The 22,393-nt window shown below is 39.4% G+C and overlaps 1 protein-coding gene across 1 annotated transcript in view; it reads left to right on the top strand.

Annotated features, from left to right (window-relative positions):
* Positions 1 to 22,393, top strand: part of lrp2a (low density lipoprotein receptor-related protein 2a) — a 246,552-nt gene that overhangs the window by 116,881 nt on the left and 107,278 nt on the right. Inside the window, exons 38-45 of the mRNA XM_069936227.1 lie at positions 898 to 1,083; positions 3,633 to 4,553; positions 7,190 to 7,355; positions 7,725 to 7,883; positions 10,687 to 10,976; positions 12,561 to 12,764; positions 16,010 to 16,252; positions 17,746 to 17,871. Of these exons, the coding sequence (XP_069792328.1) occupies positions 898 to 1,083; positions 3,633 to 4,553; positions 7,190 to 7,355; positions 7,725 to 7,883; positions 10,687 to 10,976; positions 12,561 to 12,764; positions 16,010 to 16,252; positions 17,746 to 17,871 (2,295 nt within the window). The remainder of the gene's footprint in view (positions 1 to 897; positions 1,084 to 3,632; positions 4,554 to 7,189; positions 7,356 to 7,724; positions 7,884 to 10,686; positions 10,977 to 12,560; positions 12,765 to 16,009; positions 16,253 to 17,745; positions 17,872 to 22,393) is intronic.

Genomic DNA, 22,393 nt, shown 5'->3' on the forward strand with positions numbered 1-22,393 from the left:
GAGGAAAATCTTGCCCATCTGTACTTTGCCATTAGATTATAAATAGAACTCAAGTATCAGAATATCTCCCTACACTTAGGCTAGGGAACCTCCCAATGAACCTATCTGGCACAAGCTCATCAGATCAATTGATAGAAGAACCAATTTAAGGTAAGTTCATGTCTATTTAATTTAATTTCATCAATTTAATTGTATTTGACAATTTTTAATTATTTAAGTGTTTTCTGTTTTTTCTTATTTAAAATTTGTTATTTTTTTTGTTAGTTTTCATGTGTATTTGAATCTGAAGGGCAGGGCCTCTTATTTTTGAGAGACAACGAAAGAGTGCTGGTTTTCAGTTCCACAAGGAGACGGACCGTAATCATTTTACCAGTGGGACACTGTCTCTGGGAGCATGGTTTAAGAGAGAAAGGGTTCAGAGAGTAGGCAAGGAGCGAGATTTGTGGGTTCACTGGAGAGAAGAAATTTTGCCCTAATAAGGAAGATTGATACATGATTATGTCCACATGTCAGTTATGAGAAAAATCTGAAAATGGCAATAATTTCTGGGAATTTTCAGATGTGGGCTATTTGCACGTTTACAAATTAACAGTTGTAAGAGAAACTATGATAATAAATTAATTGAATTAGATTAATAAGATTTAAATACCTGTCTGTCTGTCTGTCTGTCTGTCTGTCTGTCTGTCTGTCTGTCTGTCTGTCTGTCTGTCTGTCTGTGTGTGTGTGTGTGTGTGTGTGTGTGTGTGTGTGTGTGTGAGGGGGAGAGAGAGAGTGTGACAGTTCAGACCAAAAATAATATTTTTTGTCAATTTCTAGTTAGATATAGAACATTGTTTGATTTTTTTTGGCAAAACAGAATAGTATAACAGGAAATAAAATATTTTTGTTTTTCTTTAGGTCGCTTTGCTCTACATGTGGATGTGCATGTATCTCAAGGATTTATTTACTGGTGTGATTACAGTACCATACCTCAAAGGAATGCTATCAGGAGAATCAAACCTAATGGATCTTCCTTCCAAACCATTTTAGATTCAGGAATTGGTCAAAATGGTATTAGGGGAATTGCAGTAGATTGGGTGGCAGGTCAGTTTACATCTTTCTGAATTACAATACTTTGTTACCTGTTATATAGGAAAAAAATGTATTTAGCATCAGTATTGAATGATTAGTTTAAAACACACTTTGAAAGAGAAGTCAATAATGTTTAAAGGGTTAGATAGGTTAAGTGAGTGGGCAAGGGTCCGATAGATGGAGTACAATGTTGGCAAATCCGAGGTTATCCACTTTGGAAGGAAGAATGGAAGATCAGAATATTTTTTTAATAGCAAGCAATTGCAATATGCTGATTTGCAGAAGGATTTGGGATGCTTGGGCATGAATTGCAAAAGACTGGTTTGCAGGTGCAGCAGGCTATCAAGAAGGCAAATTGAATGGCGGCCTTCATTGCCAGAAGGATTGAATTTAAGAGCAGAGAGGCTATGCTGAAACTGTACAAGGTACTGGTGAGACTACATCTGGAATACTGCATGCAGTTCTACTCTCCTTACTTGAGGAAAGATGAATTGGCTTTCAAGGCAGTGCAGAAGAAGTTCACCAGGTTGATTCTAAGGATAAAGAGGTTGGCCTATGAGAAGAGATTTGAGTTGTCTAGGACAGTACTTATTGGAATTTCAAAGAATGAGAGGGGATCTTATAGAAATCTAAAATTATGAAAGGCATAGATAAAATTGAGATAGGGAAGACCATAATTAGGGGACACAGACTCAGGATTCGGGATAGTAAAAACATTTTGACTTCCCTAGGGACTCCAGTTTTCTTGCACCGCTCAAAATGTACCGGTGGTTCTAGGTCAATTGGGTGTAATTGGGCAGCACAAGCTTGTAGGCCTAAAGGGCCTATTACCGTGCCGTATGTCTACAAGTTATAAATTTAAATTTGAAAAAATCAGTTAATGTCTCAAATATAATATCACTCTTAATGTTTCAAAGAGAAATAGTCTTATTATTCAGATGTATTTACTCATCTTTTATCAATCAAATTGCAGAATTCGTTTGATGTAAATATTTTATATTTTTAGCTAATAGAATTGTTTATTGTCATTGGGACAAGGAAAAGCTTCATTTTGTGTACTATCCAGGCAATTAAACCTCCACATAGTAAGGGGTGTAAAAAAGCTACAATAAAAATAAAATGCATACAGCACCACATAAATTAAGTGTTGAAGAGAAAAAGTACAGGTCAACAATGCAAGGCATCACCTTATACTAATGGGAGGACCATTCAGGAGTCTAATATCAGCAATAAAGAAACTGTTCCTGAACTAGGAGGTGTGTGTTTTCAATCTCTTGTATCTTCGGCCTGAAGGGAAGGTGTGAAGTGCGATCAGGGTGGAAGGTATCCTTATAATAATTTGGCTGCTTTCCAAAGGTAATGGGAGATGAAGATAGAGAATTGTCAATTTTAAAATTGAGGGAGCATGATTAGCATATTGGTTAGCACAATACGGTCACAGCACCAGCATCTGGGACTTGACTTCAAATCCCGTGCTGTCTATAAGAATTTTTTAAAATTTAGACATACAGCCATTTCGGCCCAAGATCCTATGCAGCCCAATTACACCCAATTACCCCAACTCAATTGAAGGGTGAAGGGAGTCCCTGGGGAAAACCTACACAGATACAGGAAGAACGCATAAATTCCTTACAAACAGCACGGGATTTGAACACTGGTCCCAATCACTGGCACTGCAACGGCGTGGCACTGTCTGCCACGCCAACTGTCCTGCCCTAAGAAATTTGTATGTTCTCCCCGTGTCTGCGTGGGTTTCCTCCAGATGTTCCCGTTTCCTTTCACCATTCAAAATGTATCAGGCATGGTAGGCCAATTGGTTGTAATTGGGCCAAAATGGGTTTGTGGGCCAAAAGGGCCTGTTATCGTGCTCTATGTCTAAATTAAAAATTTTAAAAATGCAAATAATGTCAGATCTTGGATTTCTATTCCAAATTGTAAATTTTATAATAAGATTACTTGCACCGTCATTTACTATTGAATTATTTCAATGTCAATAATCAAACTGAAAGTGAAGGCAGTGATGATGTGAATCAATGTTAAAATTGAGAGATATAATACCACAACTAACAGAAAGCATTATAGTTTGCGTTTCATATTTAGTGCAGTATGGTTGTTTGGTGGAAGTATTTGAGGATTCTATTTTTAATATCAAGAGATAATCTCTTAATTACAAGCATTTCATTTAGCTGGAAATTCTTATAGACAGCACGGGATTTGAAGTCAAGTCCCAGATGCTGGTGCTGTGACCGTATTGTGCTAACCAATATGCTAATCATGCTCCCTCAATTTTAAAATTGACAATTCTCTATCTTTCATACATTTTACAAAATTCGTTAACAATAAATATTCATATACGCAGAATAACAAAAGTGAATCAATGATAATATGTTTAACACTTCATGTTCTTACACTTTATGTGGACTTGTATGTTGCGCCAAAATCATGGCCCACAACTGGACTCAACTGGATTGATTCAGTTCTCTACCTAGATTGTAATTCAGCACTAACTATTTATGTAATCAAATGATTATCCTTGATATTTATTTTTCTCCATGTTACAGGCAACTTGTATTTCACAAATGCTTTCCAAACTGAAACTTACGTTGAAATCATCTGCTTGAACACTACCTTTCGTAGAGTGCTCATCAAAACCCGAGTAGATCAACCTAGGCACATTGTAGTAAATCCAAAACTCCGATATATCTTCTGGGCTGACTATGGGCAGCACCCCAAAATTGAGCGAGCTTTCCTTGATGGCTCCAATAGAACAATCTTGTTGGATGATGGTATTGTTATGCCACGAGGTCTGACTGTTGACCACACAAATAACTACATCTACTGGATTGATGACTCCCTTGATTTGATTGCGAGGCTTTCACCTGATGGTGACGAACATCAAATAATTCGATATGGTAGCCACTATCCAACTCCATTTGGAATCACTATATTTGAAAACAGCATGATATGGGTGGACAGAAACTTGAAGAAGGTTTTGCGTGCAAGTAAGGAGCCAGGCAATCCAGATCAGCCTTCTGTTATCCGAGACAATTTAAACTTGTTAAGGGATGTGGTTGTGTTTGATAAAAATATTCAACCAACCTCACCCCAAGAAGTCAACAACAATCCCTGTTTGGAGTTCAATGGAAAATGTGCCCAATTTTGTTTTGCATTACCGGATTTACAAATTCCAAAATGTGGATGTGCTCATGGGAGCCTGGATGCTGATGGCAAGCAGTGCGCAATCAGCATGAATAATTATTTGATCTATGCCACAGAAGGCTCCATTCGTAGTCTTCATCTGGATATCACTGAACATGCAATGCCCTTTCCTGTGGTAAATGTAGGGAAGACTGCAGTAGCACTTGACTATGACAGCAGTGATAGAAGAATTTATTTCACACAAAGCCTTGGACAAGGACGTAGCAAAATCAGCTATGTCAATCTTGATGAAAATTCTGCTTCTCCCGTACAGGTGGTGACAGGTAAGTACAATAACCACTTTATACACAGTACCTGACTAAAGTTGAATGCAGTTGAAAATTCTTGAACTCTCTGATCCTTTCATTTGGCATTCTCTGCTTCCCTTTCCCCTGCTATTGATGGGTGTCCTTCCTAGAGCTTGTCTCATACTCTGGATTTGTCCCCTGAATATTTCCTAATTTCCACACTTCTGCTTTCTCCTTTTGGTTATCTCTTCTAATATTCCTTCTATATTTGAATGATCATTTTGTTATTTATTTCCACATCATGGAGCAACATAGGCTATTTTTGTACATTAATTTTATAAAATACAACTTGTTAGCAGACATGTAGATTTTATATTTCTGGTCTATCATTTCAACAAATTAATATAATCACAACAGAAAATAAAATCAATGATAATGAGCAATACCTTGAATGAAAAGATAATAAGTAAATTATCGAGAGCTCTGATAATGCTGGGAAGTACCAACAAAACTTCAAGCTCACCAATATTTTCCATGTAATTGACTGCAGATTTTTTACTGAAGGTTGTTACCGGTGTGTCACATTTGGAAGGGTGACTCAGCTCCAATTTATATCGAGGATCTTGGGGTGGGTAATCTATTGCAGGCCAGATGTAGTATATGAGTTTTTATGATGGGGAACATTTATTTGCAGTGAACTTCATTAAATATTAAACTAATTATTTTTCTAAAATATTTAATGGATTTTAAAAATATATATATATTTTTTTCTTGTCAAGATTTAAATTGTTTGAGAAGTTTCTGTGGCTTAAATTATTTTTTCACTTTTTTTTGAGTTAGTAGAATATTCACTGATATTTTAACATTTTGGGGTTGCAGCTTCTTTCTACCTCTCCCCTCCACCATCCCCCACCCCCGCCCATTAGATCCTGTCATCATGTCATGAATGACTGGACTGGATCTCTCCCATATCCCATAAATTCGTGCTGCAGGTAAAAAAAAGGTATGAATTTGTAAATTAGCAGTGAATGCAGTCGATACCTGCTGACCAATAATCCTGCCCCCCCCCCCCCCTATGATTGATTCTACAACTATTTCAGTAAGATTGGACATTAAAATTAATTTGATGAAATATCATGGTTTGAAACTTTGATCAAGAATTAGTAAAGATCCATAATGTTTGGGACAAAGACACTTTTTTCTCCTTTATTTGCCCTTGTGCTCCACAGTTTTAAATTTGTAATTGAACAATTCACACGTGATTAAAGTGCACATTCTGGAATTCAAGATATTACAGCAAATTTTATACATAGTCCTCTCATTTCGGGGCACCATAATATTGGGGAGATTTAGGTTTTCAGGTGTTTATGAGGTCTCAGGTATGTTTAAGTGTTTAATTGATGCAGGTATAAGAGAGTGAGGCTTGCTTCTAAGCTTTTGATCACCTTTGGAGTCTGAAGTTGCCATTTTTCTACATGAGGACCAGAGTTGTACCAATGAAAGTCAAACAAGCCGTTATGAGGCTGAAAAACAAGAATAAAAGAGTATGAGACTTTGCCCAAACTTTGGAATTACCAAAATCAACAGTTTGGAACATCATTAAGAAGAAAGAGTATGGCAGAGGTGTTATTTTTTGGATCTTGAGCAGTTCCTTTACACCTCTGCACTTTGATACAGGTTAATCTTGATTCACCTGTCAACAAGACTTTTTTTTCCAGAATTCTGCAGGCTCTTTTTAAATACCTCTTGGCAAATTGTAATCTGGCCATCCTTTCTGTGTCTAACTAGTGGTTTGCATCTTGTGGTGTGGCCTCTGTATTTCTGCTCTGAAGTCTTCTGCGGACATATCCACACCTGCATCCTGAAGACTGTTTCTGATCTGTTAGACAAACGTTTGGGAATTTTTTTCTAAATGATGATCAGATTTCTTTTCTCATCAGCAGTGGAGGTGTTCCTTGGCCAACCAGGTCCCTTTGCAATTATTGAGCTCACCAGTATGTTCTTTCCTCTTAATGATGTTCCAAACAGTTGATTTTGATAATCTTAAGGTTTGGGTGATGTGGTTATATTCTTATATTTCAGTCTCAGAATAACTTCTATGACATTAATTGGTGCATCTCTGATCTTCTTGTTGAAAAATGCCAACTACAGACTCCAAAGTGACCAAAAGCCTCTCTTATGCCTGCACTAATGAAGCAATTAAACATACCTGAGTACTAACAAACACCTATGAAGCCCAATGTCCCAAACATTATGGTGCCCTGAAATAAAAAGTGCGGTAATTTCTACATGGTCAACCAAAATGTATACAAAGAACCTTGAATAAAATCTGGAATGTGCACTTTAATTACATGTGAATTGTTTGATTACAATTTAAAAGTGTGGACTACAGGGGTAAATAAAGGAAAAGATATCGTTGTCCCAAATATTAAGGAGGGGACTATATGTGACTAAATTAGTTCAGCATCCATTATTTCACTATTCACCATTTCCTTTTATTATTAGAACTGTTTGCATTACATAAGGTATTTGAACATGGGGTTGAAGAATTCAGTTCTTGAACCAAGTTAATGCTCGTCACTGAACAAGCAATATTTGCTATTAACTTTTTTGTATATCAGTGACGGTCTATTTTAAGCAAGTAAATAATGCCTCTTAATATTACTTCCAAGGTTTGAGTTCTCCTGATGGAATTGCCTATGACTGGATTAACAGGAGGATTTATTACAGTGATTCTTTGAATCAGTCAATCAACTCCATAAGTATTAATGGCAGTGATCACACAATCATTGCGAATGTTCAAAGGCCACGAGCTATTGTGCTGGATCCTTGCAAAGGGTAAGCTCAGTCAGACTGAAGATTAGAACTGAATTTTTTCAGTTCATATCATACTATTTTGATATATTTTGATCATTTGAAATAGTTTAGAAGGGAGAATATGAAGAGGCATTATGAACCAAACATTATAATTATAGCAAGTGTACAGAAACAAAGGGAGCAATGGATGTATGAGACAGTAATGTACCATAGCTCCCTGTTGGTACAGAAATTTATGCAATTTAAGCAGGCTCCTTTTCTCAGGAAATGAACCAACCAGGGAATTCATTGTTGCTGGGTTCAGGCCCAGGAAATTGTCCTCTTTTGTTTTAAGGAACAATGTATTCACGGTATGGTATATTCATGTTAATTGAAATATTCTTCTTGCAGGTATATGTTTTGGACTGATTGGGGAACCAATCCCAAAATAGAACGAGCCACACTTGGAGGAAGCTTTCGTTTGGCAGTAATTAATAGCAGCCTCGTGTGGCCAAATGGACTGACAATGGACTATGAAGATCAGAGACTCTATTGGGCTGATGCTTCTCTGTATGTTACTTTTTTTTCCTTTTTTCTGTACACTAGGATTTGCACAAATGTGGAATTTTGTTTATCGGGACTTTTTGCCTATTACATATTTATAATTGTTCATTTTTTATTTTATTCTTTTTGTGCAGATAGAAACATAAATGAATTTTGATCTCTGGTCTAAACATGAGCTAAAGATGCAGTTTTAGAACCACCTGATTCAACTGTTTGTCCTCCTCTGCATCTGCAGTGTAAACATCAATGTCAACTTTCAACTTCTATTGTTATGATCAATCTAGGACAAATTTAATAATGGTTTGAGAAATAACAGAGAAGAGTTATATAGTTTAAATGACATTCCTGTGCTTTAAGAACTGATAGCGTGTTTCTCCAGATAAAAATCAAAAGGAATTTTACTTTCTAATTTCCAACAGTTATGTGTACAATCATGGGCGTGAATGCCAATGTTGAACGAACTGATATGATGCTTTTATTCTAGGATAATAATCTAACCATATACAGCACAGGACAGGCCAGTTTGGCCCTACTAGTCCATGCCGGAACAAATCCCCGCCCTCCTAGTCCCACTGACCAGCACCTGGTCCATACCCCTCCAATCCTCTCCCCTCCATGTAATTATCCAGTCTTTCCATAAATGTAAATAACGTCCCTGCTTCAACCACCTCTGCTGGAAGCTTATTCCACATCCCAACCACCCTTTGCGTGAAGAAATTTCCCCTCGTGTTCCCCTTATAATTTTCCCCCTTCAATCTCAAACCATGGCCTCTGGTTTGAATATCCCCCACTCTTAATTGAAAAAGCCTATCCACGATGACTCTCTCTGTCCCTTTTAAAATCTTGAACACCTCCACCAAATCCCCCCTCAATCTTCTACGCTCCAGAGAAAAAAGCCCTCTTTTCGATAGCAATAAAGAATATTTACTACAGCACTCTCCTACCAGATTCCCTTATCCTTCTCTTAAAAAATATTCACCAATATCTTGGCTTCCTAATGATGAAGCTGCCGTTGAAATAATTAATAGTCTTCCCATCTCGCCTTCAGGAGAGCTTCTGAATTCATAGTAACATAGAATGGTTACAGTACAAGAGGAGGCCATTGGCTAATTGTGTCCACACTGACCATCCATCAGATCCACTCATTAATTCCATCCCACTGGTCCATTCTCTGTAGCCTTGCATATTTCTCCCCTCGTCCTTCAGAGAAGACAGCCGCAATCCTCTAATCTGTTCTTGTCCGTCCTCCCAGAAATTACTCTTGTAGACCTCTTCTGGAACCTTCTGGAACGTGCCTTTACTATAAAGGGATGATTTGAACATGACACATCAGCTGAGCCTGGACCAATGATTTGTAAAGGTTCAGCATTTTACCCTACTTACTTTTTCTATGCCACAGAAATAACAGAAAAGAGTCAGATAGTTCAAATGCCATATCTGTGCTCTAAGAACCATTAGAGTGGTTCTCCTATTAACCATTTTCCCAACCAACCAACCCTGCCACTCCAAGTTTGTTTATTGTCATATGTGCCAAGGTGCAGTGAGAAAATCTGTTTTGTGAACAGTCCAGCTAATCAGCCCAGGCATAGTACAGCAATAAAAACAGTACAGACTGCAGAGTAACAGAGAGAGATCAATAAAAGGCAACATTATTTTACTAATGTGATATTTGTTTAGGAATCTGATAACGTTGGGAAAGAAACTCTCCTCAAATCTGGTGGCGCGTGATCTCATACTTACGAATCTCCTTTCCTGATGGGAGGAGGGAGAAGAGCATTTGGCCAGAGTGGAGTGAGTCTTTTCATATGCTGGCTGCTTTATCAAGGCAGCAGGAAGTGTAGATAGAGTTCATAGAGGAACCACTTGGATTGACTTACAACTAAGCCACCAGAACCTATACACCTGCACTCCTTTCAGAGCAGCATCATTTATTCCACATGTATTCTTCCTACCAACATTTCTCTGCCTTTAAATTTCATATGCTTACATGAGTAAACAGTTGAGTGGCGTTGTGTGTGAGGCATGGGTGTTTGAAATATCCAGGTCCTGAAATGGGCCCATGAGTGGATTTTACATTTGCATTTTCTCACCTTAAGATGGAGTTATGGTAAACTTAAAATCATCTTATGAATTTTGGCTATCCTGTAATCTGAAAAATAATGAATGCAGGTAGATTGCTGGGTGGTGCCAGGATTCATCTATATACAGATGGAGTTATCAATTGTTGACATATGAACAGAAAGAGGAAGGATTAAGAATATAATTGTTTCTGCATAAATAAAAGACAATAAGCGATTGCCTCAGATGTGTGACTCTGGTTAAATTATTTGGAAGTACAGATCAAATACTCCTTATCTGAAATGCATGGGGCCAGAAGTGTTTCAGATTTTGGATTTTTTCGGATTTTGGAACACCATTTTTAAAATGCACTCATTCACTCAGACTTAAACATACATGCATTCACATTACTATACAAACACAGTATGCATCTACCCCCTATAATGCACTACTTATATCTGCTATGTCCTGTTCTCTGATCAGGATTTCTGAACTCTCTTACGTTTAATGTTATGGGACCACGGACAAAAAAAGTTTTGGATTTTGGATTGTTTTGGATAAGGGGTGCTGTACCTGTATAATATTGAGTGGCAACAAATGCAGAGATAAATGTTAATTGAATCCTGTGATTTGTTTCTCCCGTTTACATATTTTCAGTTGCTTCTGTGAATTTACTGTTTTCAGGAATTCCAAAGTGAGTGATTTATCTGAGAGCGATTTAAAAAATATTTTCTATTTAATTTTATTTCAGACGGAAGATTGAACGCAGTAGTCTTACAGGGACAGACCGCGAGGTAATTGTTAGCACTGCAATTTACCCATTTGCAGTGACAATCTATGATGAATACCTGTACTGGACGGACTGGAACACAAGAAGCATCTACCGAGTCAATAAGTATGATGGGTCAGACCAGACTGTGATGATACAAAACCTTCCAGATCGTCCAATGGATGTCCATGTCATGTCAGATAAGAAAAAGCAGCAATGCAGTAACCCATGTGATCAATTTAATGGAGGATGCAGTCACATCTGTACTTTAGGTACTGACAACCATTCCCAATTCATTTGAGTAAAACACGACAAAGTAATTCATTATTACATTTCATTTTCAGCCTTCACTTGGAAAAGCTTCCATTCAAGAAGGATCATGGGAAGATGGGAGTAGGCCATTTAGCCCCTTAAACTTATTCCATCAAGTAAATAATTCATGACAGATCAGTACCTTAATTCTACGTACAGGGGAAACTCAGTAGGACTTGTAGTATTCTTTACGAGGTAAAGATTATTTACCAACATTTCAGACCTGATCCCTTCATCAAGGCATGAGCCTGTCTGCTTTCTGCTCATGCCTTGATGAAGCATAGGTTAAGTATTTTTGCCATATAAAGAATGGTGCATGATTGGCTGAGTTTCTCACAATTTTTGTGGATTAAACTTGAATCACAGTGTTTGCATCCTTTCTGGTTTAACTGCACATACAAGGACTTCCCATGTTATGGATGACCCGACATGGAAATTGATTTTGCTCATATTATCTCATACATTTTTAGTAATAATAATGTCATATTTTAAGGTATTCATTAGTAATGAGATACAGTACTCAATGTTCCATGAGGTGAATATTCAATGAAATGAAAGAATTATAGCAGGTGTATGTAAAGCATTACAATATGCTTTACCATAGGAAAAGAACGCATTGGATTTATGGAGAAATTGGCTTATGGACAGTCCTTTGATTCCCCAGCATTTCGCCGGAGGAGAAATGTTCAAATATTGCATTGTCTTCTGTGAGGAACACTGCTTCCTGACTCTAACCATTGTGGATTAGTTTTAGTTTCAAGCTGATGCCACTTATTCTAGATTTCACTGCAAATACTTTATCCATATTTATCTCATCAATTAAAAAAATGTGCGATTGGTTCACATATAAAACAAAGATAATCAAATTATATTCTAAATGGGTCGATTACTCATACAAAGTAGATAGGAAAATGGTTTATATAAACAGGAACGTCTGCAGGCCCCTGTGATTGTAATGCAAACCACAAAAGTGCTAGAGATCAGCAGCAGGTTTTGTGCTTTTTGATCTCTTCTGCCTTCCCACTAATATCCACTTACGACTTGTTCTCTTCTGCTCCTTCCCTTGCCCCTTCTTTCCCCTCCTCCTCTCCTTCCCCTATCTTTTCATTCAGACGACTGCCTGCTCTTTGCTCATACCTTGACGAAGGGTTCGTGCCCAAAACGTCACTTGTTTCTCTTTGCTGCTTACCGTCGCTGTGTGACCTGCTGAGGTCCTCCAGCACTTTTGTGTGTAATTATCCAAAATCAATTCAGGTTTTTATTTAACCCAAAAAACCACGTGTGTACATCCAGTCATCCTTGATTCTTTTATTGAATATTTGGAATCCTTGTAATTATAAAATGATTATTTTTTTCCCAGTTTGTTTGTTCCAATTAATACTTTTAGCTCCTTGCCATCAGAATGATACAAGATGGTTTTGAGGAGAGAAGAGATTCCTGGACGGCTGTACCAGAAATAAATAATTTAGTTGCAGTTTAGATGAATATGGGTTGTAAGGATTGTGCCAAAGATTTCTAACTTGTAAATTTTAATTGTATTTTAGGACCCCATGGTCCAGAATGTCAGTGTCCTGCCCATGGTAATTGGCGCCTGGTTAATGATAATAAAGATTGTGTTCCCACTGATACTGCTACATGTGGAACAGGCTTCTTTACTTGCTTGAATGGTCGTTGTATCCTAGAGAGGTGGAAATGTGATACTGACGATGATTGTGGAGATCAGAGTGATGAAACCGAAAGAGTATGTGGTAAGCTCTTTATGACTATAGGCAAAATCTGTTGGAGTTTCATGATCATTGAAAGGCAATGTGCTGAAGCTATTGGAGACACTGGTAGATATTTGATTTCTTCTTCTCTTTGGCTTGGCTTCGTGGACGAAGATTTATGGAGGGGGTAAATGTCCACGTCAGCTGCAGGCTCGTTTGTGGCTGACAAGTCCGATGTGGGACAGGCAGACACGGTTGCAGCGGAAAATTGGTTGGTTGGGGTTGGGTGTTGGGTTTTTCCTCCTTTGCCTTTTGTCAGTGAGGTGGGCTCTGCGGTCTTCTTCAAAGGAGGTTGCCGCCCGCCAAACTGTGAGGCGCCAAGATGCACGGTTTGAGGCGATATCAGCCCACTGGCGGTGGTAAATCTGATATTTGATTTACGTTTCTGGTAATAGCAGTGTAATTGAGACTCATATAAAATCAGAACTAGAATTTTATTCTTGTCTATATCCTCATTCATTGCCAAGCCAAGGTAGCTGCTAAATTGAAGGAGCAACACCTAATATCCCTTCTGGGCACTCTCCAACTGGATGGCATTAACATCGACTTGTCTGTCTGGCTTCTGCTAAACAATCCCCGTTCTCTCTCACTTCCTATCCTTCTGTCTTCTATCCTCCAGCTCGCCACCCCTTCACATCCAATCACAGAGCTATTCCCCCTCACCCCATTTGCTGTTGTCCACTCCCTCCCTTATCTATCCACCTATTTACCTCTTGCCTGTGCTCCTCCCCACCACCATTTCGTTTAGCTGCCTGCCTACATTTTGCTCATACTTTGATGAAGGGTTCTGCACACCACATTTGTTATGTATCTGTATCCTATAAAATACACTGTTTGACTTGCTGAGATTCTCCAGCATTATGATTTTACTTTTATGTCACTAAATTAGTTGTTTTGTGGCATCATTACAGGTGTAAATATTGTTATAAATTACATTGTTAAAAATAAATAAATTTGTCCAAAAAAGAGAAAGTGAGGTAGAATCAGTGATTCATTGTCCATTCAGAAATCTGATGGCAGAGGGGAAGAAGCTGGGTTTTCAGACTCCTGTATCTCCTTCCTGATGGGAGCCATGTGAAGAGGGCATGGCCTGCTGGTGAGGGTCCTTGAGGATAGAGGCTGCTTTCTTAAGACACCTCCTCTTGTAGATGCCCTCAATGGAGTGAAGACTGATGCCCATGATGGCACTGGCCGGGTTAACAACTCTCTGTAGCCTTTTCCTGTCCTGTGCTTTGACAGCTCCATACCAGACAGCGATGGAACCAGTCAGATTGCTCTCCATGGTACATCTGTAGAAATTTGCAAGAGTCTTTGGTGACATGCCAAATCTCCTCAAACTTCTCACTAAGTATAGCCACTAAATAATATCTCTGCTGAAGTCATAAAGTGAGTGAATAACATGGTTTTAATTCATTAAAGATGATACTATTATTTGTCATTTAAAGGCTACTTTAACACCTAGCCCAGTTTGAGCATTTTTATAATAAATTACCAGTACTTCTTATGCCACAGAAGGCCATTCAGCCTATTAGCTCCATGCCAGCTTTCAGTTGCTCTGTATTTTCACTTAATCCCTCAACCATTCTCAGTGTGGTCAAGATAGAGTACTCTGCTGCTTGTCTCTCGATAGTAAAGCACGCTAAAGGTCTAAAATCCAGCTTTTAAAATGTATTGTTTTCAGAATGGCAGATATTAAAATGGAGAAGCACATTCGTTTTCACTGATCAATGTTTATTCAAGTTACTTTGCTACCAGAACCCTGTGCAACATTTCAGAAGTTGTATAATATAATCTTTGCATAATATAGTTCATTATTTTGAAGTAATGTGGTGAATATTAAAAAAAACCCTTTAGAATAGTTCAGGAAGAGGGCATTCAGCAAGGATGTCTGCACTGAACACAATGCTAAATCAAATTAAATCTCTTCAGGTTACCAATAATCCATATGTATCCATTCCCTGCATTTTCACGTGCCCATTTAAAAGCCTCTTAAATGCGACTGTCATATCTGCTTCCCCCACTACCCAGGCAGCCCAGTCCAGGTACCTACTGCTCCCTGTGTGTATGAAAAAAAAAATTGCCTTACACATCCTCTTTAAATGCTTGTCCTTTAGTATACGGCGTTTTACCCTCATAAAGATTCTGATTTTGATAGGAATCCTACAAAGACTATCTTCCTTTTCAGTTAAAGTGAAGTGTGTCGTTGAGAATTAAAAGCCCTTTGGCCACGGAGTCTGTTCCAGCCATCAACTACCCATTTACATAAATCCTACATTCATGCCATTTTTCCTTATCACCTTTCCCCAGATTCTACCACTCACCTCCACATTAGGGGCATTTACGACAGCCAATTAATCGACCAACCAGCGCATCTTTCAGATGTGGGAGGAAGCTGGAGCACCCAGAGGTGCTGGGAGAAACGCGTGCAGATAACCTGACATCAGGATTGAACCTGTGTCTCTGGCATTGCAAGCCACCAGGTCTACTAGTTGCACCACTACTCTGCCTACTAGGGATCAATTAAAAAAAAAAGAATTGCAAAGAAAGAATAATCTGCATGCAGTCCACAAGAAAAAAAAATCTGTTCTGCAAGGCTCTAATAAATAGTGTCTTGTTTAAATAAGCGTATGAATTATTTGATTTTATTTTAAATTAAAAATAATTAACTGTAAATGTATATTGATGGTAGATTTTTTTTCCCATGAAGTCCACTTAAGTCACAGATTGTAAATTCAAACTTCCCTTAAAGATGAAGATATATTCTAAATTTATGCTTCAATCCAGTACTAATAGAGTCATGCACTGATCAAAAAAGCTGTGTTGTGAGCGAGTCACGTCAATCCAATAGCCCATCAGTCTCTGCAGGTGGATGTAAGCAATCTCATAGTAGCCTGAAGAATAGCCAGGACTTCCCGGAATGCCCTGGCCAAAGTTCCTTATTCAATCAACAGTACCTGAAGCACAGATTCGTTCATTTTGTCAGTACAGTCGCTGTTGTGCAAGAGCATGTTCAGAAGATGGAAGAGGAGGGATTCGTAACTTGAGAAAAAATAGAGTAAATGTTTTTTAAAGTAAAAAAAAATACGTTGAGATATATTTGATTGCAATTGGTTATCTAGAAAATAATACACCATCATTTCTTTTTCACACTCTGTAATAAGTTGTCACACAATACAAAACTTTCTTCATGTTGTGGTTACTTTTGATTTTCTGTCTTTTCAAATCAGCTTTCCATACCTGCCCAGCAACTGCTTTCACTTGTAATAATGGCAGGTGTACACCATATAGCTATCACTGTGACCATTATAATGACTGTGGGGATAATAGTGACGAGGCCGGCTGCTTATTCCGTACCTGTGATCCCGGTTCGGAATTCTCCTGTACTAATGGAAGATGTATCCACATCAGCTCTGTCTGCAATGGGGTGAACGACTGCCATGATAATGGGACTTCGGATGAGAGAAACTGCCGTAAGTATAATGCAGCCCCTTCAGCTTCACTTCAATTTAGTTTGAGAATTAATAAATGATCTCAACTTTCCTCAGGATGCTGAAGTAAGGATTTATTGTGTAACGTTTAAATGACCACTTATTAACGAAAGTAAACACAGTGAAATGTTATTTGTATTGGCCTTCATCAACAGTTAGATCTCTATAACAATTCAAGATCAATTTTGTGCCCTATTTAATTTTGGAACATTTAATTAACATAACAGGACAGCATGAATTTATTGTTCAACAATCAGGTTATCTGATATTTCAATTAAACAACATTGAATTTTTGATAGAATGTGATGAATCCAAAGTTTGTTTATTTTTCAAAAATACATAGTACAGTGAGAAAGGTTCTTCTGCGAACAGATCAACAAATTATCTCTAACATTCGTACAGCTGTGTACAGAGCACAATTTTCAGAGTACAAGGTTACAGTGAAAAGGAAGGTCCGTTAGCACCAAGGACAGCGTGTGATCATTATTTTAGGGTTTACTCAGGAGTCTCTCAGCTGCAGACAAAAAAACTGCCTTTAAATGAGTTTTAACATTCTCAAGCCCTCTACATGATTGTAGGAGGGAAAAGAGTGTGATGGGTCTTTTCATAGGTTGGCAGCCTTTTTGAAGCAACAGGAGATGTGCAGGTGGAGTCCAAAGAGAGGAAGGTTTTGGTTATGTTTGAATTGTATTCAGTTCCTTCTGTGGTTTTTCAAAGCAACTCCTAAACAACACAGATACATCCAACAAGTATGCTTGCATTGGTGCATGTATTGAAGCTGTTGAGGGCCAAGGGGTTATTCTGAATTTCCTTGGTCTTCAAAGAAAGTAAAGGTCTGCTTCCTTGATCATTGACTGATGCCCTTGTCCCAGGTTAAGTTATTGGAAATATTTATTCCTAACAATTTGGAACAGTTCAGTATTTCAAATCAATAATTGTGAGATGTCATTGTGATGTGTGTTGCAAGTCATTCCAGGCTACTTCCTTTCGCGACATTTTCTTTTCTGTTCCGGGTGCACTTTTGACACCCTGTTGCATGTTTCCATCAACCGGCCTCGTATGTCAAGAGATGTAGATGGGATTCATTAAACCATGACATGACCATGCCATATTGCACCCTTACATTTATTTCTTCCAATATGGTAAGATCTTTGTAGACTATTAGGGTAATCAATGGATCACTGTAAACAATAATGTATATATGTAAACAGAAGGTTTCCAGTTTTTCAATCAATGGTTAGGGCAAGTTTTCACAAAATTTGCCATCAGCTCTTGTTTGTTTGATGCTTTCTATTAAATCTGCTGAATGAACCAAACACAAAATGTTTTTTTGATGCAAGTTTTTCAGGTGAAATTTATAGCACTTGGTGTTCAAAATTTCCTGCAAATTATTTTGTCCCAAAGACTCGTGCATGTGTTACAATGCTTTAAAAATACCATTCATTCATTGATTTCCTACCATTATGTATCTGTAGCTCATCGGACCTGTCAGCCTGGCTATGCAAAATGTGAAACGACAAACATCTGTATTCCCCGCACTTACCTTTGTGATGGAGATAATGACTGTGGTGACATGAGCGATGAGAGCTCTACGCACTGTGGTATGTATTCTGTATCCGCTTCAGATGTATGAATATACGCAATGTAATCTTTACTGGAAATGTTGGCTTCACAGCCTGTAACAACCTCTTAATGAACTCACATAATGATGACTTTAATTGAAAAAATGTCATTGTATAACAAATGAAATCTTAAATTGAACTAATTAGTTCCAAAATAATTGCAAATGCTTTATTAGCAGTTTTCTGAAGTGTAGATCTTTAATCATTTCGCATCATAAGTTACTTTTTCTCACGGGGATGAAGAACTGTGTCTTGTGTGCCCGCTAAACACTTTAGCTTGATCAATTTACTTTAATCCTTTTATGTGCAAGCCCAGGCCTGAAATTTTAGCCCCTTTTCCACTGGCACCCAGTCTCAGGAATTAACTGGGAATTTACTGGGTCAGGGTCTAGTGGAAATGGAACACTGTCCAACTGCTGGCATCAAATTACATCATTTCATTAACCGTCTCTACGCCTACTCGTATCCCTGGCATTTGAAAATGCTGGCGTGCTGATAAAACCAGTGGAAAAGAGACAGCAGAAAGTCACCAGATTTCATTGAAAGTAGAACACTCCAAACCCGGAGGATGAGTTGTGTTCACTGGAAAAGCAATTAGTGTCCCAGTTAGGGGTGGCCAGTGGAAATGGCACAAAGGGCCAATTAACTGGGATGCCAATGGAAAAGGGGCTGTGGGTTACCTTTACCTTCCTATGGATGCTGCATAATCTGCTGAGTTTATCCAACATGTTTGTGTATTACACTCATCCTGCATCTGCAGATTCTTTTGTTTTTAGAACATAATGCAATGTTGATTTCATTATTCAATAAAATAAAGGTATTTCTATCTTGCCCGATATGACAGATGGCAGTGAGATTTTAAAGTAGTGATAATAATTAAGTTTTGATAAATTGGAGATCAATTCTTCTGATCAGTGAGTTACAAGGAGCCATAGTTTACATTACCAAAAGAACAAAGGGAAAGGGAATGTTTTGGAAAACATGTTTTATGATATGTGTCGGACTCTGGCTTTAACTTACTCTTAATTTAGTCTATGTGTAGTCTGAGTCCAGCGCGTTCTTTGAATGAAGTGATAGGAGAAGGTATTCGGTTCAACAGTCAATTTATTACACAGCACAAGAATAAAACTTAACAGAGCTCTGGGTCAGTCTGTTAGTTCATAGGTCACCTGCCAGTGAGCTACTCCCCGAGACTGACCCCTATGGTCCAGTTGGTTCAGTTTATATAGGTCAACCTTATCATACAGAACAAAAGTTGGCTTCCTTTGCTAGATTTCATTATCATACAGAACAAAAGTTGTCTTCCTTTGCTAGATCTTTTTGCATAAGCGTTATCACAAGTCATCTCCTGTTTTACAGATATCTGGGGTGTAGCACTCCCATGTTAATCCTCCTGGCCAAACTATCCCATTGTGTTGATCAGAAATTAATTCATCCCCAGATATCTATAATCACCATTCTGTTCTTGTCCTGCCAATTTCTGCTGTTCTCTTTAACACCTCCTCCTGCCTTAATCTTCCTCCTAGACTTGTTTTCCATTCCCTTTGTTTCTTACAGGCCATTCTTTGTTCTGATCTGGCCTGTGTCTCCTGTGCTACTCACCACCTCATTTCGTTTGAGCATTCCTCCTAAATTGTTTTATGCATTTCCTCTCCCTGTATTTTGGAGAGACAATTTTGCTCAGCCAACTTTTGCTCCCTGCTGTGATTGCCACTTAATCACAATCCTTTTTCCCTGAACCATGCAGTAAATATACACTTATTAATTAATCATTTATTTTATACTGTTTTAACCCCTAGATTCCAACAGTCCCCCTTTTGGTCTCATGAAAATGAGACCAACCACCAGTTAATTTATTAGATAGAGAAATCCGGGTTACATGCCAGGGTTGGCATTTCTGATCCCTTGTAATCATTACACTCTTGAGAGGGCAGTAGGGACAAATACATGCCTTGGGGTCTGGGGATGTCTCTCTGTGACAGCGCTCGTTGGATGAGGCACTGGAGGCAGGGAAGGATGCATGGGATCAGAATTAACGCCAAAACCACAAATCCAGCAACTAGCACTAAAGTATGTATCCATCCCCAGTCTCCAGAGAACAAATTTCCCAGCCATGCGCTGCCCAAGGGTCGCCAGGTCTGAACCGGGACGTGAGCTAATTTGCGAATGCCAGATGAAATTTCTTTTACTGCTTGCCCATTGTCATCAATTTTCAAACAACGATTAGTGAGATTCAGTTTTCCACACACACCCCCTTCAGTGGCTAACAAGTAGTCTAAAGCTAAACGGTTCTGAAACACCGTGGCCCTAATCTGTTGCTGCTCTTCTGCCAACAGATCAAGGGCTGCGGCGGTGTCATTGGTGATAATTTCCAAAATAGCTTGTAAACGAATCAGACGGTTTAACATGTAAATTGGGGTTCGATATCCCCAGGACCCATCCTGTGCCCAAGTAGCAGGTCCATAATAAGAAATAATGCGCTCTGGAGGCCAGTCCTCTCCCCACTCACCGATCTTTAAATCCCTCTTCTGGCGGAGCCCCTGATATACACGCGCTGCTAACTGATGGGAGTCGTTCTGTGGTAACAGCACAAATTGTGGTTGAATGATACCTATACAGCACGTTCCCCCTCCAGTCTGGCTCCAAAAAAGTGTAAGCTGTCTTCCCACAAATCCAATATAAACCCTCTGGGGCAAATCCGTGTGGATAGGGATGAGCCCAAAATTGTCTGAGTGAGGGAACCCCTTCATATGGATTAACACCCGTGCAATTCCATACCCCTTTCCCACGGGAGTTATCTGTTATGGGTCTACAATGTGTTACCTTCTGTGGGGACAGGAACCACCGGGGTCGCTGAGGATGCCATCGAGGGAATTTCCCCAAGATCTTAACCCTTGTGCATCTCGAGTCTCCTTTATAATGCCTGCCTTGCTCCTTCCTGATACATTCCTCTCCCAATGGGTGATTAGCTAGATGCCATGTCTGGCGGGGGCGCGTTTCATCTGCCGATCCGTGAAAGCTCATCAACTCCCATATTTCCAGGGGTTCCCCGCTCCATGGCCATGATCCATCTCTTGTGGGTCCCCCACATACCCAACAGTTTTTAACCCCCAAGAGTTCTGCCGTAGTTTGGCAAAGGTCTACCCATCTGTTGTCCCCTACTCTGTGAGTGGCAGCCTGGCGTTTAGCGTTGTCATAGATATCCCCCTTCTCTATGTCCCATACGTATGGTTGTTCTCTCTTTTGCCACATGGGGTCCCACTGTATCCTCTGAATGGGAATTGAGCCCCCTTTCTCCTTATCTTGGTCTCCCTCCGGGGCACAAAACCATGTTACTCCTTGGGGACAGCGGTCTTGATTTGATGTGAACTGTAAAGAGCCCTTATTGAATTTAACATCATACACTTGTCCATTATGCACACACTTACGTCCTGTGTGAGCCCCCACACAGTGTTCAGGAAAGTTAGTCCAATCAGTAAAGTACTGTTCTTTTTCGTTGTGCGACCCCCAGGCCGAGTGCACACACTTTGTACAGTGGTTTTCTACTCCAGCCCCTTCAAGGGCTCGGAATACCAGTACCCATAGTCCCCACATAGTATTCATCCCAGCTTCTTTCGTTGTTTTGATGCCAATAACTTGATTATGCCGTCAACCACTGATACACAGTCACTGTAGTCCAATAGTCTCTTTAAAAAGGACTTTAAGTGTTCTTAGTCCGTGGTTGCTTCACAGGTTCTCAGTCACCTCCGTTCGAATCTGTTCCAGTGTCCGTGTCGGTGGGTCCGTTGCTGCACACTGACTCCAATGATACCACGTCTCGCCTTTTCCTTGTAGTCGAACCGCGTGGGACGTCCTCTCCACCACTCTGTAGGGTCCTGTCCACCTGGGCTCCGACCACTTTCTTTTGATGACCTTTAGCAGAACCCACTCCGCGACTGAAGGTATCGGTGTTTCCCCTTCTCTGGTGGGACTTGTGACCTGTTGTGAAAAATCTGACACCAGAGCCGTTAGTTTTTCATAATAAAGCTTGCATCCCATTGAGCTTACCTCATTCTTCGTTGTCTGAATTCCGGCTCCCGGTCCTGGAAACTGGTGCCCTGTTTGTAGTTCATATGGAGTAAATCCTGTCACAGAACTTACCGAACTCCTTACTGACATTAATGCCAGGGGCAACGCCTCCACCCAATTTAGTTTGGTTCGTACCTGTACTTTCCCGATCTTACTTTTTATTGTTTGGTTCATCCTCTCCACTTTCCCTTGGGATTGCGGATGGTACACCGTTCCAAAGGCATGTTTCAATCCCAACATTGCTTCTACCTCCTGTAGATTATTATTCTTGAAATGACTTCCGTTGTCAGACCTGATTTTTCTAGGGAATCCGTGTCTCGGAATATACTGGTTGATCAGGAATTTACATACCGTCATAGCGTCTTCTCTTTTGGCAGGGATTGCCTCTGGCCACCCTGTGAACGCATCTACTACTACTAAGAGGTATCGATAG

This window comes from Narcine bancroftii, chromosome 4 (genome assembly GCF_036971445.1).
Source record: "Narcine bancroftii isolate sNarBan1 chromosome 4, sNarBan1.hap1, whole genome shotgun sequence".
Lineage (NCBI taxonomy): Eukaryota > Metazoa > Chordata > Chondrichthyes > Torpediniformes > Narcinidae > Narcine > Narcine bancroftii.